General features: G+C 56.7%; 4 protein-coding genes across 4 annotated transcripts; 3 read left to right on the forward strand and 1 right to left on the reverse strand.

The window, feature by feature from the left end:
* Positions 1–296: 296 nt before the first annotated feature.
* On the forward strand, positions 297–3,257 carry ISF_00141 (Glycoside hydrolase, subgroup, catalytic core; the record flags this gene model as incomplete). The annotated part of the gene is made up of 2 exons (XM_018843748.1): positions 297–1,505; positions 2,856–3,257. 2 exons carry the CDS (start codon positions 297–299, stop codon positions 3,255–3,257), a joined length of 1,611 nt encoding a protein of 536 aa, XP_018708198.1.
* Positions 3,258–5,418: 2,161 nt separating this feature from the next.
* ISF_00142 (hypothetical protein) lies at positions 5,419–6,662 on the forward strand (the record flags this gene model as incomplete). Its single annotated transcript, XM_018843749.1, has 4 exons — positions 5,419–6,123; positions 6,178–6,215; positions 6,327–6,475; positions 6,547–6,662. 4 exons carry the CDS (start codon positions 5,419–5,421, stop codon positions 6,660–6,662), a joined length of 1,008 nt encoding a protein of 335 aa, XP_018708199.1.
* A 3,899-nt stretch (positions 6,663–10,561) lies between these two features.
* Positions 10,562–12,298, forward strand: ISF_00143 (ammonium transporter MEP1; the record flags this gene model as incomplete). Its single annotated transcript, XM_018843750.1, has 3 exons — positions 10,562–10,631; positions 10,708–11,631; positions 11,688–12,298. 3 exons carry the CDS (start codon positions 10,562–10,564, stop codon positions 12,296–12,298), a joined length of 1,605 nt encoding a protein of 534 aa, XP_018708200.1.
* A 434-nt stretch (positions 12,299–12,732) lies between these two features.
* ISF_00144 (3-phytase A precursor) lies at positions 12,733–14,724 on the reverse strand (the record flags this gene model as incomplete). Its single annotated transcript, XM_018843751.1, has 3 exons — positions 12,733–13,338; positions 13,410–13,615; positions 13,668–14,724. 3 exons carry the CDS (start codon positions 14,722–14,724, stop codon positions 12,733–12,735), a joined length of 1,869 nt encoding a protein of 622 aa, XP_018708201.1.
* Between the last annotated feature and the right edge of the window lie 182 nt (positions 14,725–14,906).

The following is a 14,906-nucleotide window of genomic DNA, read 5'->3' on the forward strand; positions in this document are numbered from 1 at the left end:
CCAAGCGCAATTGCTCAAAAATGGGAGCCAACGGGTCACGAGCTGCCAGGGGCAGTTCGCCCCAACATAATACAAAAGTTGCTTCATCATTCTCGTCAGCTTCCACGGAAAGACAAAGCGTCGAAGAGGAATCTGCTCGTCTACTTGCGCCAAGTGAGCTTCCAGTCAATACCACCACAGAACCCAGCCACCTTACTCCGCCCCCATCCGACGACATCGATTGGAATCCCAGAACCCCTTTACCGCGCTGGAGAAAAGGCAGACCTTATCAAGGCACGAGGCGTTCTCGGTGCATCATGATTGCGCTCATACTCTTGGCCGTCGTCGCCGTCGGCACGATTTACGTCTGGCGAAGAGAGGCGTGCCTCAACGCCCCGTGGGTGCCGGACGACGAGACGAACAAGTTTACCCAGACGCCGCTGCCGCCACCGTCCGAGCGGAACAGCATCCTCCAGCGCAAGCTCCCGCTACGCACGCGCGGCCGCTACATCGTCGACTCCGCCGGCGACCGGTTCCAGCTGCTGTCCGTCAACTGGTACGGCGCGAGCGACGAGCTGTTCGTGCCCGGCGGGTTGGAAGTGCGACACCGCGACGACATTGCGCGGACCATCCGCCGTCTCGGCTTCAACAGCGTGCGTTTGCCGTACGCGGACGAGCTCGTGGTGCGGAATCCGGTGATATCCGCGGAGCTGGTGGCGGCGAACCCGGACCTGGCCGGGCTCCGGGCGCTGGACGTGCTGGAAGCCGTGGTGGCGGCGCTGACGGGCGCGGGGCTGGCGGTGGTGGTCAACAACCACATCACGCGGGCGACGTGGTGCTGCGGCGCGGACCCGTGCGACGCCGGCTGGGCCAACGACCACCTCGGCGGGCTGTGCGCGGTGCGGCAGACGGAGGAAGGCTGGATCCGCAACTGGGAGGAGGTCATGGGCAGGTTCCGGGGGGACCCGCTGGTGGTCGGCGTGGACCTACGCAACGAGGTGCGCGGGCTCTGGGGCACGATGCCCTGGCGGAGCTGGGCGGAGGCGGCGGAGCGTTGCGCGGACAGACTCCTAGCGATGAACCCGGGCTGGCTGGTGGTCGTCGAGGGCACCGAGTCGGCCAACGACCTGTCCGGCGCGCGGGCCCGGCCGGTGCGCCTGAGCGTGCCGGACCGCGTGGTGTACTCGGCGCACGTGTACGCGTGGTCCGGCTGGGGCAGCTGGGGAGGACGCTTTGCTCAGCGGCGATACGGGTCGTTTGTGAAGGAGATGCGCAAGAGTTGGCTTTGGATGCTGGAGGAGGAGGTGGCGCCGGTGTGGGTGGGCGAGCTCGGGGCCGGGAGGGAGCCGTCGCGCGGCGCGGAGAGGTATTGGCGGAACTTGTGGAGGCTGCTGAAGACGGTGGACGCGGACTTTGGGTACTGGGCGGTGAACCCGAGGAAGGTGGCGAACGGCACGGTAGAGACGTACTCGCTACTGGAGGAGGACTGGGAGACGCCGGTGCTGGATTATCGGATGAAGGACATGGTAGAGCTAATGCAGCGGTGAGCCGGCTCTGATGCTGCGAGTTTCGAAATTGAACTTTGGAGAGACCAAAAATATTCTGTTATAAACCTTAGTTTGCTACTTTTGCGAGCCTTTCCTCCAGTCACGGGTTCCATCTATATCAATCAATATGCGAGGACAACCCCGCGGCCCGTTGACGCACATCATGACCGCATCTTCCCGATTTCTTCGCTCCTACATTTAGTCAAACTTGGAATTCAGCATCACGTGTTGTAAGAACAATGCCTTCCTTATTTCTTCATCGGGCTTATTGTCTGACAGGCGTCTGCGGGTTCGGAGTGCATATCCGACGCTATGCGACCTCATTAAGCTCGTTCAGCAACAAGTCGCGAAATCTCTGTCATTATTAAATTTCACTCGACTGATGTTTTCAGGTCGTCGGATCACAAATTATCTGACGCGACCTGAAGCCACCATCTACTGAATGCAGCAGGAGTCACCACTTTGACGCAATGCCAACTCAGCTGGACACTGGCCCTGCGCAGACAAGAAGGATGGGCAACTCGGGCCAGGACCGGATGCATTACTTGCCGGTATTTCTCCCACTTCCTCCTTTCAATGCCTCCGTACCACTGAAATCTGCCTTGTCCCTGAAAGCTCAAGAGCTAATCAGGCATCAGTGCGCGTCACGTCAAGTGTGACGAGGGCAGGCCGAAATGCCGGCACTGCCTAGTTGGCGGCCATCACTGCCGCGCTTATACGTTGCCTCCTCCGGCGGACGCTACTGTGCCATCTGCTTCCCTGTATGGTTTTTCACAGCAAGGGCCTCGGAACACCGCCAGCGTTCTTCACGCCCGTCGACATGAGAAGATAGTCAAGGAGGCCAAACCTCCGCGATGGGACTCTATGTAGGCTATCTGATATTGTGCGTTAGGTCTGCACTTTGAACCATTTGTGTGCACCCAGCCCTTTCCCGTCGTAACCTTCTCCCACTTACTATTGTAAGATGATGCTTCTTTCCTAGATGATACATTACATCTCTAACGGTATCGGATCGCTAGTAAAGCGATTGTCTTTGATACGACAACTCCTCTCGGAAAGCAAGTCTTGCAATGCACTGCCAACACGGACGAGCAACTTGTTGCTCTGCTTGACTACATGTTTGATGAGAACATGCCCTGCTCATTCGACCTTTGGATTTTGATGATCCACATCACTCTCCTACGAGATCAGGCGAGTACCCTCAAAACACCTGCCCAGCAGGCAACATTGCCGCCGACAATCCTGCATTTATTCGCAAAGATAGACAAATTTGACACGCACTCCTAAGCCAGGGAAAACAGTGTGCTTAAGTTAGAACTCACCCAAGAGGTCGGGCGCATCTTCCAGCTCGCGATCCGCTATGGCATCCTGACCCTTCCACGGCCCGCAGTCGTCTTGTGGGCACGCTCGGTGGTGGCGTACCCGACGCTTCCCACCACCGGCATCTACGACAGCGTGCGCATCTCCGAAGGCACCAAGTTGGTGGCTCTCTTACGTCGAGTGTACCCCAAGGTCGAGCACGGGCCGGGTGTGTGGTGGCCGAGGGTGGTCGCGGGCGTGGCCGTCGCGGACGGCGAGGCGGAGGACCGCGATTTTGTGGACCGGTGCTTGCTCGAGATTTGGCAGCACCCCCTCGCGGAACACGGGCCGCTCTTGGGCTTGCAGAAGCTGCGGAGACTCTGGCGCTCAGGCAGGACGGGTGGGAGGACCGACGAGCCTGTCCCTTGTTGAGCTGGCGAGCCACAGCGGGCAGTGTCGGACGGAGGGTTGGTCCGGCTTTGGCTTCTCTGCGGGGTGTTCGATGCGAGAGTGATGTCCGAATGCTTACTTTGTACGTCTCTTCTCGAGGCATCCCGGGTCGTGTATCTACCAAGTAGTATGTAGTCACGATGTAATATTCGCGACAACCGCTTTTCCACCAGCCAAGGATATTTGCAGGAACTTTGAAGCACTAATCTGAGATGGCTTCAGTTGAATCAGTACAATGCCGACTCTGGGTCAGGCTGTTTTTCGCTACGAAGCAACTTACATAGGGAAGCTATGTAAGTGGCAAACGCTCTCACAGTAACAATGTGGCGAGCTTGTAGCCCTAGTTAGTCAGACGTAGGTATGGAATTGACATACTTGCAGGCTTTCACGGGTAAGATCAAACTGAGATTTTTTTTGAGCTACGAAATTTAGCAAGCTACAGAAAAATGGAATAGATCGAAGAAAAGAATTGATAAAACGAGGAAATTTTCGTGGACTTTTCCAACTCTTTATCTTAGTGACATGTTTCGGGAGGCGCAAAATGGCGAGTGACGATGGACTGTAGCTTCCGACCCCACCCACCATCCCATAACTACACATCAACCTCGAGTTATTCGCCTCACAACTCTTTTCCGTCCAAGACATCACTTCATCGTATCGACATTGACGCTATCCAATAAATTTCATCGGCTTTTATCCCGAATATTACTTCAAGTTTCTTGACGACTCTTCCCACGTGCTACGCCTATCTTCCGACCAGTTCCAGGAACGAAAACACCACGTCTGACCACGTCTGACCACGGCCACATGGCGGCCAAAGAGCCCGACCCCCAACCGCAAAGGAAATGGGTGCCTGCTACAGTCGGCGTCTGCCACTGGCAGACAGCCACTGATAGGGTGAGAATCTGGCGATGATGCGATGATGCTTGTCGTGGCCGTCTTTAACATGTGGCCAACAAAACAGTTTGGCCCAGAAGCCAAGACAGTCATCCGGGATCGCGAACGAACCATGAATGACTTTCTGCTGCTGGGGCCCGAATTCCCACCAGAAAACCTTAACGGGAACAGCGTAGACGAGCGTTCTATCCATAGCATCATACCAACCACCCAGCCGTTTCGCAATAACTTGACGGCTCTCTCGCAAGCATACAACGTTTGCCGCCCCGGCTCTCAAGTCCTTCCACTCCATGCTAACTTTCTCACAGTTATATTTTGTGGCCTACCAAAGCTACATCTTTGTTTACGTTCCACGGTGTATAGTACGACAGAGACTACCCAAGCACCCTGATTGCCGGTTACGCTGCGAGCCAAGCAGCGTTGCGCGTCGAGCCAGAGGACATACAAATCCAAGAGTGCCTCATGCCGTCAATAACCTCGTCACCGGATTTCTAGGAAGCAAGGAAATTGTTGTTGCATGCTGTGACGACGGAGACGTCTATGCATACTACACAAAGGATATCGCCGAATGGATATCCTCACAGGACAATTCACTGCTTGCGCATCAAGCCGGTCCAACAAGGTCTAAAACGGCATCGACAAAGCCACTCAATCACTTCTTTCGAGAGAGTGTAGGGGAGTCGGCGTGGGGCTTGGCAGTCCACCAACAGTCGCGTCTAATTGCCGTCAGCTCCAATCGCCGAGAAATTACTGTGTTTGCATTTGCTCTGAACACTCTCCAAAATTCCAGCAACTTGCGCAAGGACATTAATCCTTCATTTGATGAACCAGCAACTTTTGTGCGAAGTCGCACCAGGAATTTCCGGATAATACTCGCACTAGGCTACAGAGCAGACAATCTTCCCAGCATATGCTTCATCGACGACAATAAAGGGGAAGCAGATAAAGTTTCCGCAGTCGACATTGATGGGACCGCCTGGATCTCCAACATATGGACTGCCAAGCAGCCAGTTGTATACATTGGACCGTTGGATCGATCGCTACGGCGCAGCGAGGAATCTTTTGGAGAGCCCTCACGGTATGTTTACACTTGCGTTTTCAATGACAGCACTAATGCCTCTGTTCCAGAGGTTGGGGAATTCTGGCTTTGCCTAGTGACAGGTTTTTGACCGTTGATACCGTGGAAGAACTCATCGGCGGAACACCCGGCACAATTCTCCCCGTGGGCAGAGCATGTTCGCAGCCAATGGCCGATGTTGAGCCCTGCGTTCGAGCCATACCTGAAAACCCCTGCCCCCAGATTCATTCAGATCCGGCGCAGAACCATGACCAGAACCATGACCCCTTCATGGCTATCATTGGGGCTCCAGCTACCATTGGGGCTACCTTTTGGGACCTTCAGGCAATAACAACCCTGGTTGAAACTGTGAACGGCCCAGTGGAGATGCCCATTGAGACACCCAACCTGGGGGTTGGAACTGCAAGCGCCGAGCTGGAGGATGTGGTGGACGAATCAGACGTACTAGGTAACGAACCCTTTAACATGGAAGTCGGTGCAGAGGACGAGGAAGACGCGGAGGACGACAATGGCGAAGAAGCCTTCGCCGAACCTTTCGTCGAACCCTGGGAATACGATTTAGCTGAAGACTTTTTAGTTGGCCCCGTTGATGACCAAGAAACCACCACCGATGATGCAAACAGCTCTTCTCCAGGAAGCCCCTTTCTTCCTCCAGGCGGGGTATGGACCGCGGTAGCATTGGCTACCGGTGCTGGCTCAAACGAGCTTGACACTCCGGGGGTGGGCAGCGAGGTCCCCGAGCAACAGGCGAATAATGGTACAGGCAATCAGGCACTAATGACAGGGAGCCAAGATTCTCCTTCATGGGGGAGTCAACAGGCTCCTTCATGGGCATTCTACAATTCAGCATACAATTCAGCATACAGAGATGTGGTGAGTGGGTTCGATAATGTCACGGAACGCTGAACTCCTTCTAAAAAATCACAGGGAGCGTCAAACTTGAATTGGCATGAAACGGGTCGACAGTTGGTTTATTATCCACATTCAGGCCAAATTAGACTTGTGCCGGAAGACACATCTATATTGGCAGATTTCCTCATGAGTCGCCGTCCTGTCAACGACTCTATCTGTAGCAGCCTTGGCACTCTGGGTTCTACTTCAAGGGGCTATCATCTTGTGCGCGCCTATGAGAAGGATTTGGAGATGAGAGCCCTTGAAGACATGGATGTCGGTGGTCAGAGGGAAATTGGCATTTATTGCCCCAACACTCTCACCTTTGGTTACCGTAATGGAATTTTTTGGCGAAAACCTTTCAGGGCCACAAGCCGAATGAGCCTGGTACTACATGTACCGGAGCTCTCACTTGTGATTATTGGGTCACCGACGGGCAGGGTGCTCCTCGTCACGCCAACGCGTCTTCCAAGTCGGCAGAGCGCAGAGCCTGGATACTGGAGGCACGGGATGCGGGTTGAGTGGGTGCTGCCTCGCACCTCGGATGACATCCGCCACGGTCATGACAGAAGACCACTGCACGGCATCGCAGTAGGGCCGGTGCAAGACGAACGAGGTGTAGGTGGACGAGGGTCGCAACGTGATTCCACCCCCCATCGGTACCGGTTGATGCTGCATTTTCGCAATCACGATATTGCGAGTTTTGAAATTACGAGACAAGAGCAGACAGGAAAGCTTTGTGTATTCTAATGTGATGATTCAGTTGTCGACGTGGAGATTGTGGAAAGGGAGCGCGGCATCGGCACTCGTGGGATGTACGGAGTAGCGGAAATGATGCACCAGACGGGTTCTACAAAACTCCAAGTCAATGTGACTAGAAGACGTCGCAATTGTCGTGCTAGTCAACACGGCCAAGGCGAGTAGTAAGAGAGGGAGGCGGTGTTGCTAATCCGGTGCGGGTGGCTGCGTATAGTTACATGACAGCAGTCAAGGATGAACAAGTCAGGCATTGGTATTGCCGAGTCAAATTCTCCAAGAAGCAGCAGGCTAGGATGCTTTATCGCTTTTCTTTTCAGGCAGGGCAAGCGAAGCGGCAGCTCCGATGACGGATCCGGGCGCCACCAGCAAAGTGAGGAAACTGGAGCATCGTGATTGGATGAGCTGCGTCACTGATAAGGCTGCGAGGAAAGGCGGAGGGGGGTGAGACTAGTAGTCCATGGTGGAAACCTTATGTGGCAAGGGCAAGAAAGATCTGGCGGGAAGAGCGAGGCCTGGTCTACTCATCTAGCAGGCCGGCTTGTTCTTGCTTCCTGTTCCCTGGAAGTTGTGCGTCGTGCAGCCAGCAACCAGCAGCCAGCAACCGGGAGGGACCGGGTTGGACAGATGCAGGCATGTGATGGAGGAGGCTCTGCGCGGGGATGCAATGCGCCAAGTGGACACGCCCGACGCTGGTTGACGGGCCTGAAGTAGCAGATTACATACTTTGGAGTACAGATTAGTGATGGGTTACTCGATATTCGACTTGGGATATTTTCTTTTGTTAAAAGTACTTGACAAAGTGATGCGGCTCTGGGGGGAGTTGAAGGCGACAGCAAAAAGGACAGACAGGCCAGCGCCAATGACGATATGACAGGGTGCCCTAGCGAGCGGCCGACGATCAGAGACGCTTATTAGGGGATCCTAAACCTCCTGCGACGAAGACGATCATTCTCGGATGGCCCATTTGAGCACATTCCAGTGACTGACTACCACTGACCAGTACTGTTAAGTGAGGCTAGATACCCAGTCTGCCTGCAACTCAGGAGAAGCTGGTTAAAAAGAGCTGAATCATTGAAAATTGCCTAGCCAGCCACAAAGTCAGCAAATTCAATTCATTTAATTCAAATGCTTGCCCTATACAAGTCGACGCATTATGATGAAGGGCAGCGGAACCTCGGATGACGCGAGCTTGGGCAGCGGAAGAGGAAGAAAAAACAGTCGCCGGGTTTTTATTGGGCGCGCGGAGGCAGGGGCAGAAGCCTATCTTTGCATATCTTGATAGATTGATTGGCCCGGTATGGTCGTCGAGGGGGGGCTGCATGTACCCCAGGCTTGTCAGTGCAAAGAACAGGGTTGACTTGACGGCAGGTATTATTCCTCAGCTGTATCCGTACGAAGTTCCATTAATGTTGAGGGAAGTTGGGCAGCAAATGAGGCTGCAAGTTGCTCGTATTGATGAAGGGGGTAGTTTGTAATTCGTAGGTAATATGATGTTGGTGAATAACTAGGCAATTGCGCAAGGAAGGCCAGCAAGGGGACTTGCCGCGTAGCCGGCCAACGCCCTGCAAATGTCTAACTGTTGGGTCCTCCAGATGGGAAGAAGTAAACAGGTCAAAGAGTTCTACTACTCCGTACCGCCGCTGGAAGCATGAGCTCGCCGGGAGCACACGAGAGAGCGCACAGTCGTATTCCGACCGCAGCGCCCCGTCGCGGATGTAGACGTGCTTGATACCTGTACGTGTATGTACGTGACCTGGGGTCGGTCGGTCGCCAGCCTCTCCGTGCGGCATGCATTCATTCCTCTTATCAGACAGTCGTCCTCTCTCGCGATTGACAGCACGCACGGCATGCAGATACTGGGCATGCACTTGGTCTCTATCGGCAGGTCAAAAGAAGAGCGATGCATTTTTCCGCGGCGGTTCCGAACACAACTGATAAACCTCTTGGACGTGGACTGCAGGGAAACCTGACTCAACTATAAAAAGGCCACGGACCGCCGCTCTTTGGGTTCGAGGGCTGTTGCTGTCGAGATGGTGAAATTCGGGCGATGCGACTCTTCACAGACACGTTCCGGCAGCGCGATGCCGCGACGAGACATTGAAGTCTCCTGGCCTTTTCGATCCGCGATGGCGTCAACAACCACGACGGTCCCCATGTCCATTCAGCTGTTGGCTATTGTCTTGAGCTCGGCTTGGCAAGAGACATGGGACACGTTGCACCACTCCTCGCTTCATATCCCTTTCTTCGTTTTTGATTTCTCATGACGGGAGACCTCATCACCAAGTCCAGGAACAAACGTTCCCTCAAGACAACAGCCACCAGGGCAGGGGGGTGGGGTTAGCACAATCAGCAAGCCAACCCACTTTGTTCGGGGGTTTCAATTCTTCAGCCTCTTCCCTCCTCCTCCTCCTCCTCCACGTCTTGGGAATCCTTTCTTTCTTTATCTCGGGTCCCCCCTCTAACTCGTTTAGTGCTAAAGCTTTTGCGCTTATCTCTTCCTCCTCTCACGTTCCTGTCTTTTATCAGCTCTTTATCCCCCCCCCCCCCCCCCGCTAGCGACACGCTGTTTTCTCGGGACACCGCCCGCTATCGCTACACTTCGTCTGCATGCGTGCCATTACCTATCAGTGATGGGGTCCCCGGGCATGGGGTTTGCTTGGCTTGGCTTGCTGATTGTACCCCGGCCGAGGTCGCCCGTCCGTCCCAAGGAGCTGGGATCGGCCTTGGCCCTTGCTATCTTGACTGCACGCGGAGCTGACATTGATGAGACAAGCAGGAGGGACGACATTTTGAGACGTATCCGTACAGTAGAGAAGGGATCACCCAGCTCGACATTGCTACTGTCTCATTCATCATTGGGCAGAAGAGAAAGAGGCGACACCACAGAGCTGACCAAGACAGCCAGCCCTCCCTCCCGCTGTCCAGATACGACCATGCACATGTCCTGTCCTTTGTCCGGTCGGTACAAGTACAAGTAGAACAAAGAGAACCCCAGACCAATCCATCCATCCCATCCGTCTTATCTATGGCCCTGCTTGCGATGGCCCTGAGAGAAAGTAAAGTTGCAGTACGATAACTGGATCCCCTCTTCCTGCCAGGACCCTTGCCTTGTGGGAAGAGGATGTGCCTCTTCCCCCAGTTTTTCTCCTTCTTTTTATCGCTGCGACTCAGCCCGGCGTCGCAGTGCTTCTCTCTCTATTATTACGCATGTACACACACGCCCTTGCCTTCGGTACTTCGGCCGCGCTCCTCCTCGCCAACAACGGCTGCTCGCTCACTCACTCCCAATCTTCGGCGATATAGATAACGATTCGGTCTTGTGCCTTTTTGCTTTTCCCTCGTTTCTCCTCTTTTTAACCTTGGCTCTTTTCTTCCCTCCTTTTCGTAACAACATCCTTTTAAATAACCTTTGACGCCTCCTCCCTCTTGCATATTTGGGCCTGCCTTCCCTCCCTCCTCCTTGTATACCTCGACTCACCAGTCACAAATACACCGTGTATTTGTGTAGACTTGGACATTTCATAATTGATAAAAGGACACAAGCTTCTTGGTGCTGGGAACGTCATTGGGCAACATCCATATCGGTCCACGAGACCAACGACATACCGACCTCTTCTCCTCCCGCTCCAACGATCCATCATCATCATCATCAACTCTCATCATGTCATACGCACACATTGGCGCCCCGGTGCCGTTTAACGGAACCGATGAGCTTACCGGTGGCAATCCCAGTGAGTAGCACCAATCATTGGCAGACCAGCACCATCAGAGCACCCGAATCTCGCATACTAACACCACAACTCGCAGCCGACACAAACCTCAACCAGTGGTACCAGTCCGGTGACCAGGCCTTCATCCTCATCAGCGCCTGCCTCGTGCTCCTCATGGTCCCCGGCATCGCCTTCCTCTACTCCGGCCTCGCCCGGCGCAAGTCCGCCCTCTCCATGCTCTGGGTCGTCATGATGTCCTTTTCCGTCATCGTCTTCCAGTGGTACTTTTGGGGCTTCTCCCTCGCCTTCTCCCCGACCTCCTCCAACCACTTCATCGGCGACCTGCACCACTTTGGCCTCCGCAAGGTCCTCGCCGCCCCCTCCCTCGGCTCCCCGCTCGTCCCCGCCCTCCTCTACTCCTTCTACCAGATGATGTTCTGCGCCGTCACCGCCGCCCTGACCGTCGGCGCCGTCGCCGAGCGCGGCCGCGTCGTCCCCTCCATGGTCTTCACCTTCTTTTGGGCCACCCTGGTGTACTGCCCGATGGCGTACTGGGTGTGGAACCCGGACGGGTGGTGCGCGAAGAGGGGGGTGCTGGACTACGCGGGCGGCGTGCCGGTGGAGATTGGCTCGGGCGTGTCGGCGCTGGCGTACTCGTGGGTGCTGGGGCGGAGGAACGAGAGGATGATGATGAACTTTCGCCCGCACAACATCTCGCTGATCACGCTGGGCACCATCTTGCTGTGGTTCGGGTGGTTGGGGTTCAACGGCGGGTCGGCGTTTGGGGCGAACCTGCGCGCGGTGATGGCGTGCTGGAACTCATGCCTGACGGCCATGTTCGCGGCCATGACCTGGTGCCTGCTCGACTTCCGCCTCGCACGCAAGTGGTCCATGGTCGGCTGGTGCTCGGGGACCATCTCCGGGCTGGTCGCCGCCACGCCCGCCTCGGGCTTCATCGACCCGTGGGCGAGCATCATCCTCGGCGTCGTCGCCGGCGTCTGCTGCAACTTTGGCACCAAGAGTGAGTCCCTTTTCTGGTTCCCTTTCATCTCAAAAATTAACTAACCTCCCCCGCAGTCAAGTTCCTCGTCCGCATCGACGACTCCCTCGACGTCTTTGCCGAGCACGGCATCGGCGGCATGGTCGGCCTCGTCTTCAACGGCTTCTTCGCCTCCCAGTACGTCATCGGCCTCGACGGCGTCAACTCCGGCGCCATCGGCGGCTTCCTCGACCACCGCTTCTCCCTCCTCGGCTGGCAGATCGTCGCCATCCTCGCCGCCTCCGCCTACGCCTTTGCCGTCTCCGCCGCCATCGCCAAGCTCATCGACCTCGTGCCCGGCCTCAAACTGCGCGCCTCCGAGGAGGCTGAGCTGCTCGGCATGGACGACGACCAGCACGGCGAGTTCTCGTACGACTACGTCGAGGTCCGCCGCGACTTCCTCGCCTGGAGCCCGCACCGCGACGAGCCCCTCGCGGCGGACATGGGCGTCGCGGGCATCGAGCCCCAGCATGGCATCGCGGAGCACGCGAGCATGTCGATCCGGCCGACGAGCTCCTCGCTGGTGGGCGTGGAGGGGAAGAGGTCGGCGCCGTCGTCGCTGCGCGAGCAGAGCGACCGCGAGGATGTTATCGTCGAGGCAGAGGAGGAGCAGCCTGTTCAGGAGAAGCAACCTCACGCCAGCGCCTAAAATTGGGCTTCTCTTTCTTTTTTGTTATATACCTCATTTTGGTTCGCAGTTCTTGTTTTCTCGTCATGGATCTATCTGTTTTACAGATGGCAACGGAAGCGGGCGTTTGGAGCATTTGCATTTTGGATTTTTTGTCCGCCCTCGTCGGGGCGGACGGAGTCACGTATATAAATGGGAGGTAAAACACGGGTCGGGTTGGAGGACCTGCAGCATACAAGCCTATGCAACAGCAATAGAGAACATACAGAATGCATTCACATGAATGAGAGTTTCGTGGCCTGTGTCGTAGCAGTGTACATGATGTAGGACTCTAGCTGCTATCCCATGTCCACTACTCATGACTAGAAAAAACATGGAACTTGTGGAATATTGAAACGTAATGTATGCCACATATATCAAAACTCCAAACCATACGATAAAACTAGAAAGGGCCCTCATGACCGCTGGTTCGGCGCGCCGTCCGTCACCTTGCCGTACGGCTCCGCCTCGTAGTCCCCAAAGCACGCAAAGTCATACCTCGCCCTGTCCGCCATCTCCTCCTGCACCCTGATGAACGTCTCCAGCTCGCACCAGCCATCCTTGCGCCCCGCGTCGCACTCCGGGAAGCTCCGCCCCAGCGGCACCGTCCGCTGGTTCAGCACAAAGTGCACATACCTCGTTTCCTCCCCCTCCTCCCCCTCCTCCCCGCCGCCACCGCCGCCGCCGCCGTCGTCGTCGCGCTGGGGGGCCACGGCCCGCGGTGACTTTATGACCTCAATGTCCAGACGGGCGCCGAACGGGGTGATGTGGGAGACGGTGAAGTTGCGGGGATTCGGGAGGTGCGTGGCGGGCAGGTCGTCGGCGAACTGGCGCAGGCCGAGCGCGGTGAGCACGGAGACTATGTTGGTGTCGTGGGAAAAGTCAAAGTACAGGCTCTGGTCGAGCGGGAAGGTGGCGGGGTCCGAGTCGAGCGTGACGTTGATCTGCGAGTGCGAGTAGCCGAGCGTGGTGTTCTTGAGGCGGGCCATGAGCTCCTGCTGGTAGCCGATGCCAATCGCGCGCTGCCAGTGTGTTGGGTTAGTTTTCTGGGCGGTTGTTGTCACGGAGGCAAGGAGATTTGTCGGGGACGTACGCCGGTAGGGCTGTGGAAGCCGTTGGTGGAGGAAAAGGACAGGTCGACCGAGTAGCCGAAGCCCTGCCACTCTTCGTACGTGAACAGGTCGCAGAACTTGCTGAAGCCGTAGGCCACCGTCTCGTACGGGCACATGGTCTGCGCCGCGTACACGTCCTTGGGAGTCCACTCAAAATCGTCCGACATGGCGTTGAAGCGCGACACAGCTATTTTCTTTTTATCAGCAAAAATTCCCGACTAGCCATCGGCTTCACCCACCATCCTTGAGGTAGATGCCGATCCAGGTCTCCGGCGCCTCGTAGCCCGGCGTCTTGGTCTCCGCGTTCGGGCAGTTCAGGTACCCCGCCAGCGAGTTGTTGAAGCCGTCACCCTCGATCAGCACCTCAATCGTCGCGTTGTTCCGCCAATCCAGTCCGAAGAACCCCGCCAGCCAGTTCTCCGCCGACTTGAGCATCCTGTCCTGCGTCGTCGTCCGCACAATAATCTTCCCCGCCTCCGGGTCGTACAGCTTGCCGTACATGTACCCGTGCAGCACGCCCGAGTCGAACAGCTCCTGCCGGCCCTTGGGCACCAGCACGTCGTTGCCCAGCTCATACTTCCAATCCCGCAAAAACGCCAGCTCCTTTTGAAACGTCGCCTTGCCCTTCTCGCCGGCCACCTTGTTGCCGAAGCGCACCACGTCCGAGCCGGCGGTCGGGTAGCGCGAGCCGTGCCGCGAGAGCATGTGCACCTGCACAATCTCCGCGCCGTCCGGCAGCGGGTACTCGTCCACGCCGAAGCCCGGCGAGGGAAAGTACGGCGACAAGAACGCCATCAGCCGAAACACGCTCTCGTCGTCGTCCTTGGCGCCCCGGATGGGCATAGAGGTCTGCAGCGGCTCGTTGGGCACAAACGTGGCCGAGTCGGGAAGGACGCGCGTCTGCGCGAGAAAGGCCGGCGCGCCGGTGGCGGTCGGCCCGGGCCACGGGTTGGGCGAGGTGCGAAAGTACTGCGGCAGGTCCGAGGGCGGCACGGGGCAGTCGTCGTTGCGGTAGCCGGAGTGGCCGCCGGCGAAGGCGTAGGGCAGGGACAGGTACAGGTTGGCGGCGACGAGGATGACGATGCAGCTGGCCATGGCGATCATGCGGTACCGGCCCCCAGGCGGCGGCGGCGGCGCGACCAGAGGGCCGGTTGGGTATTGCTTCGTTCGTGGCCTGGCATCTTGCGGGGTCTGGTCTTGGACGTCATCGTGCTCGTGCTCGTGCTCGTCCTGGTATACAGGCGTGTATTTTGCGGAATCGGTGTGGTGGTGCTTGGCCTTGCCGGAGGCGGACATCTTGCCGGCGGGCGCGCGGGCTATCGACGCGATTGAATCTTGTTAAGTTTCGGGATTCAAGGCATAAGACGATCGTGCGTTCAGGACGTTTTTAGAGCGAGCTTTAGGTTGCGCGTTGCAGAAAAGGAAGCGCCGCGGTGGCTGTCCGGAATTGTGATGCTGTCAAACAAGGAGACCCTGAG

The sequence above is a fragment of the Cordyceps fumosorosea genome (assembly GCF_001636725.1).
Source record: "Cordyceps fumosorosea ARSEF 2679 chromosome Unknown scaffold_1, whole genome shotgun sequence".
Taxonomy (NCBI): domain Eukaryota; kingdom Fungi; phylum Ascomycota; class Sordariomycetes; order Hypocreales; family Cordycipitaceae; genus Cordyceps; species Cordyceps fumosorosea.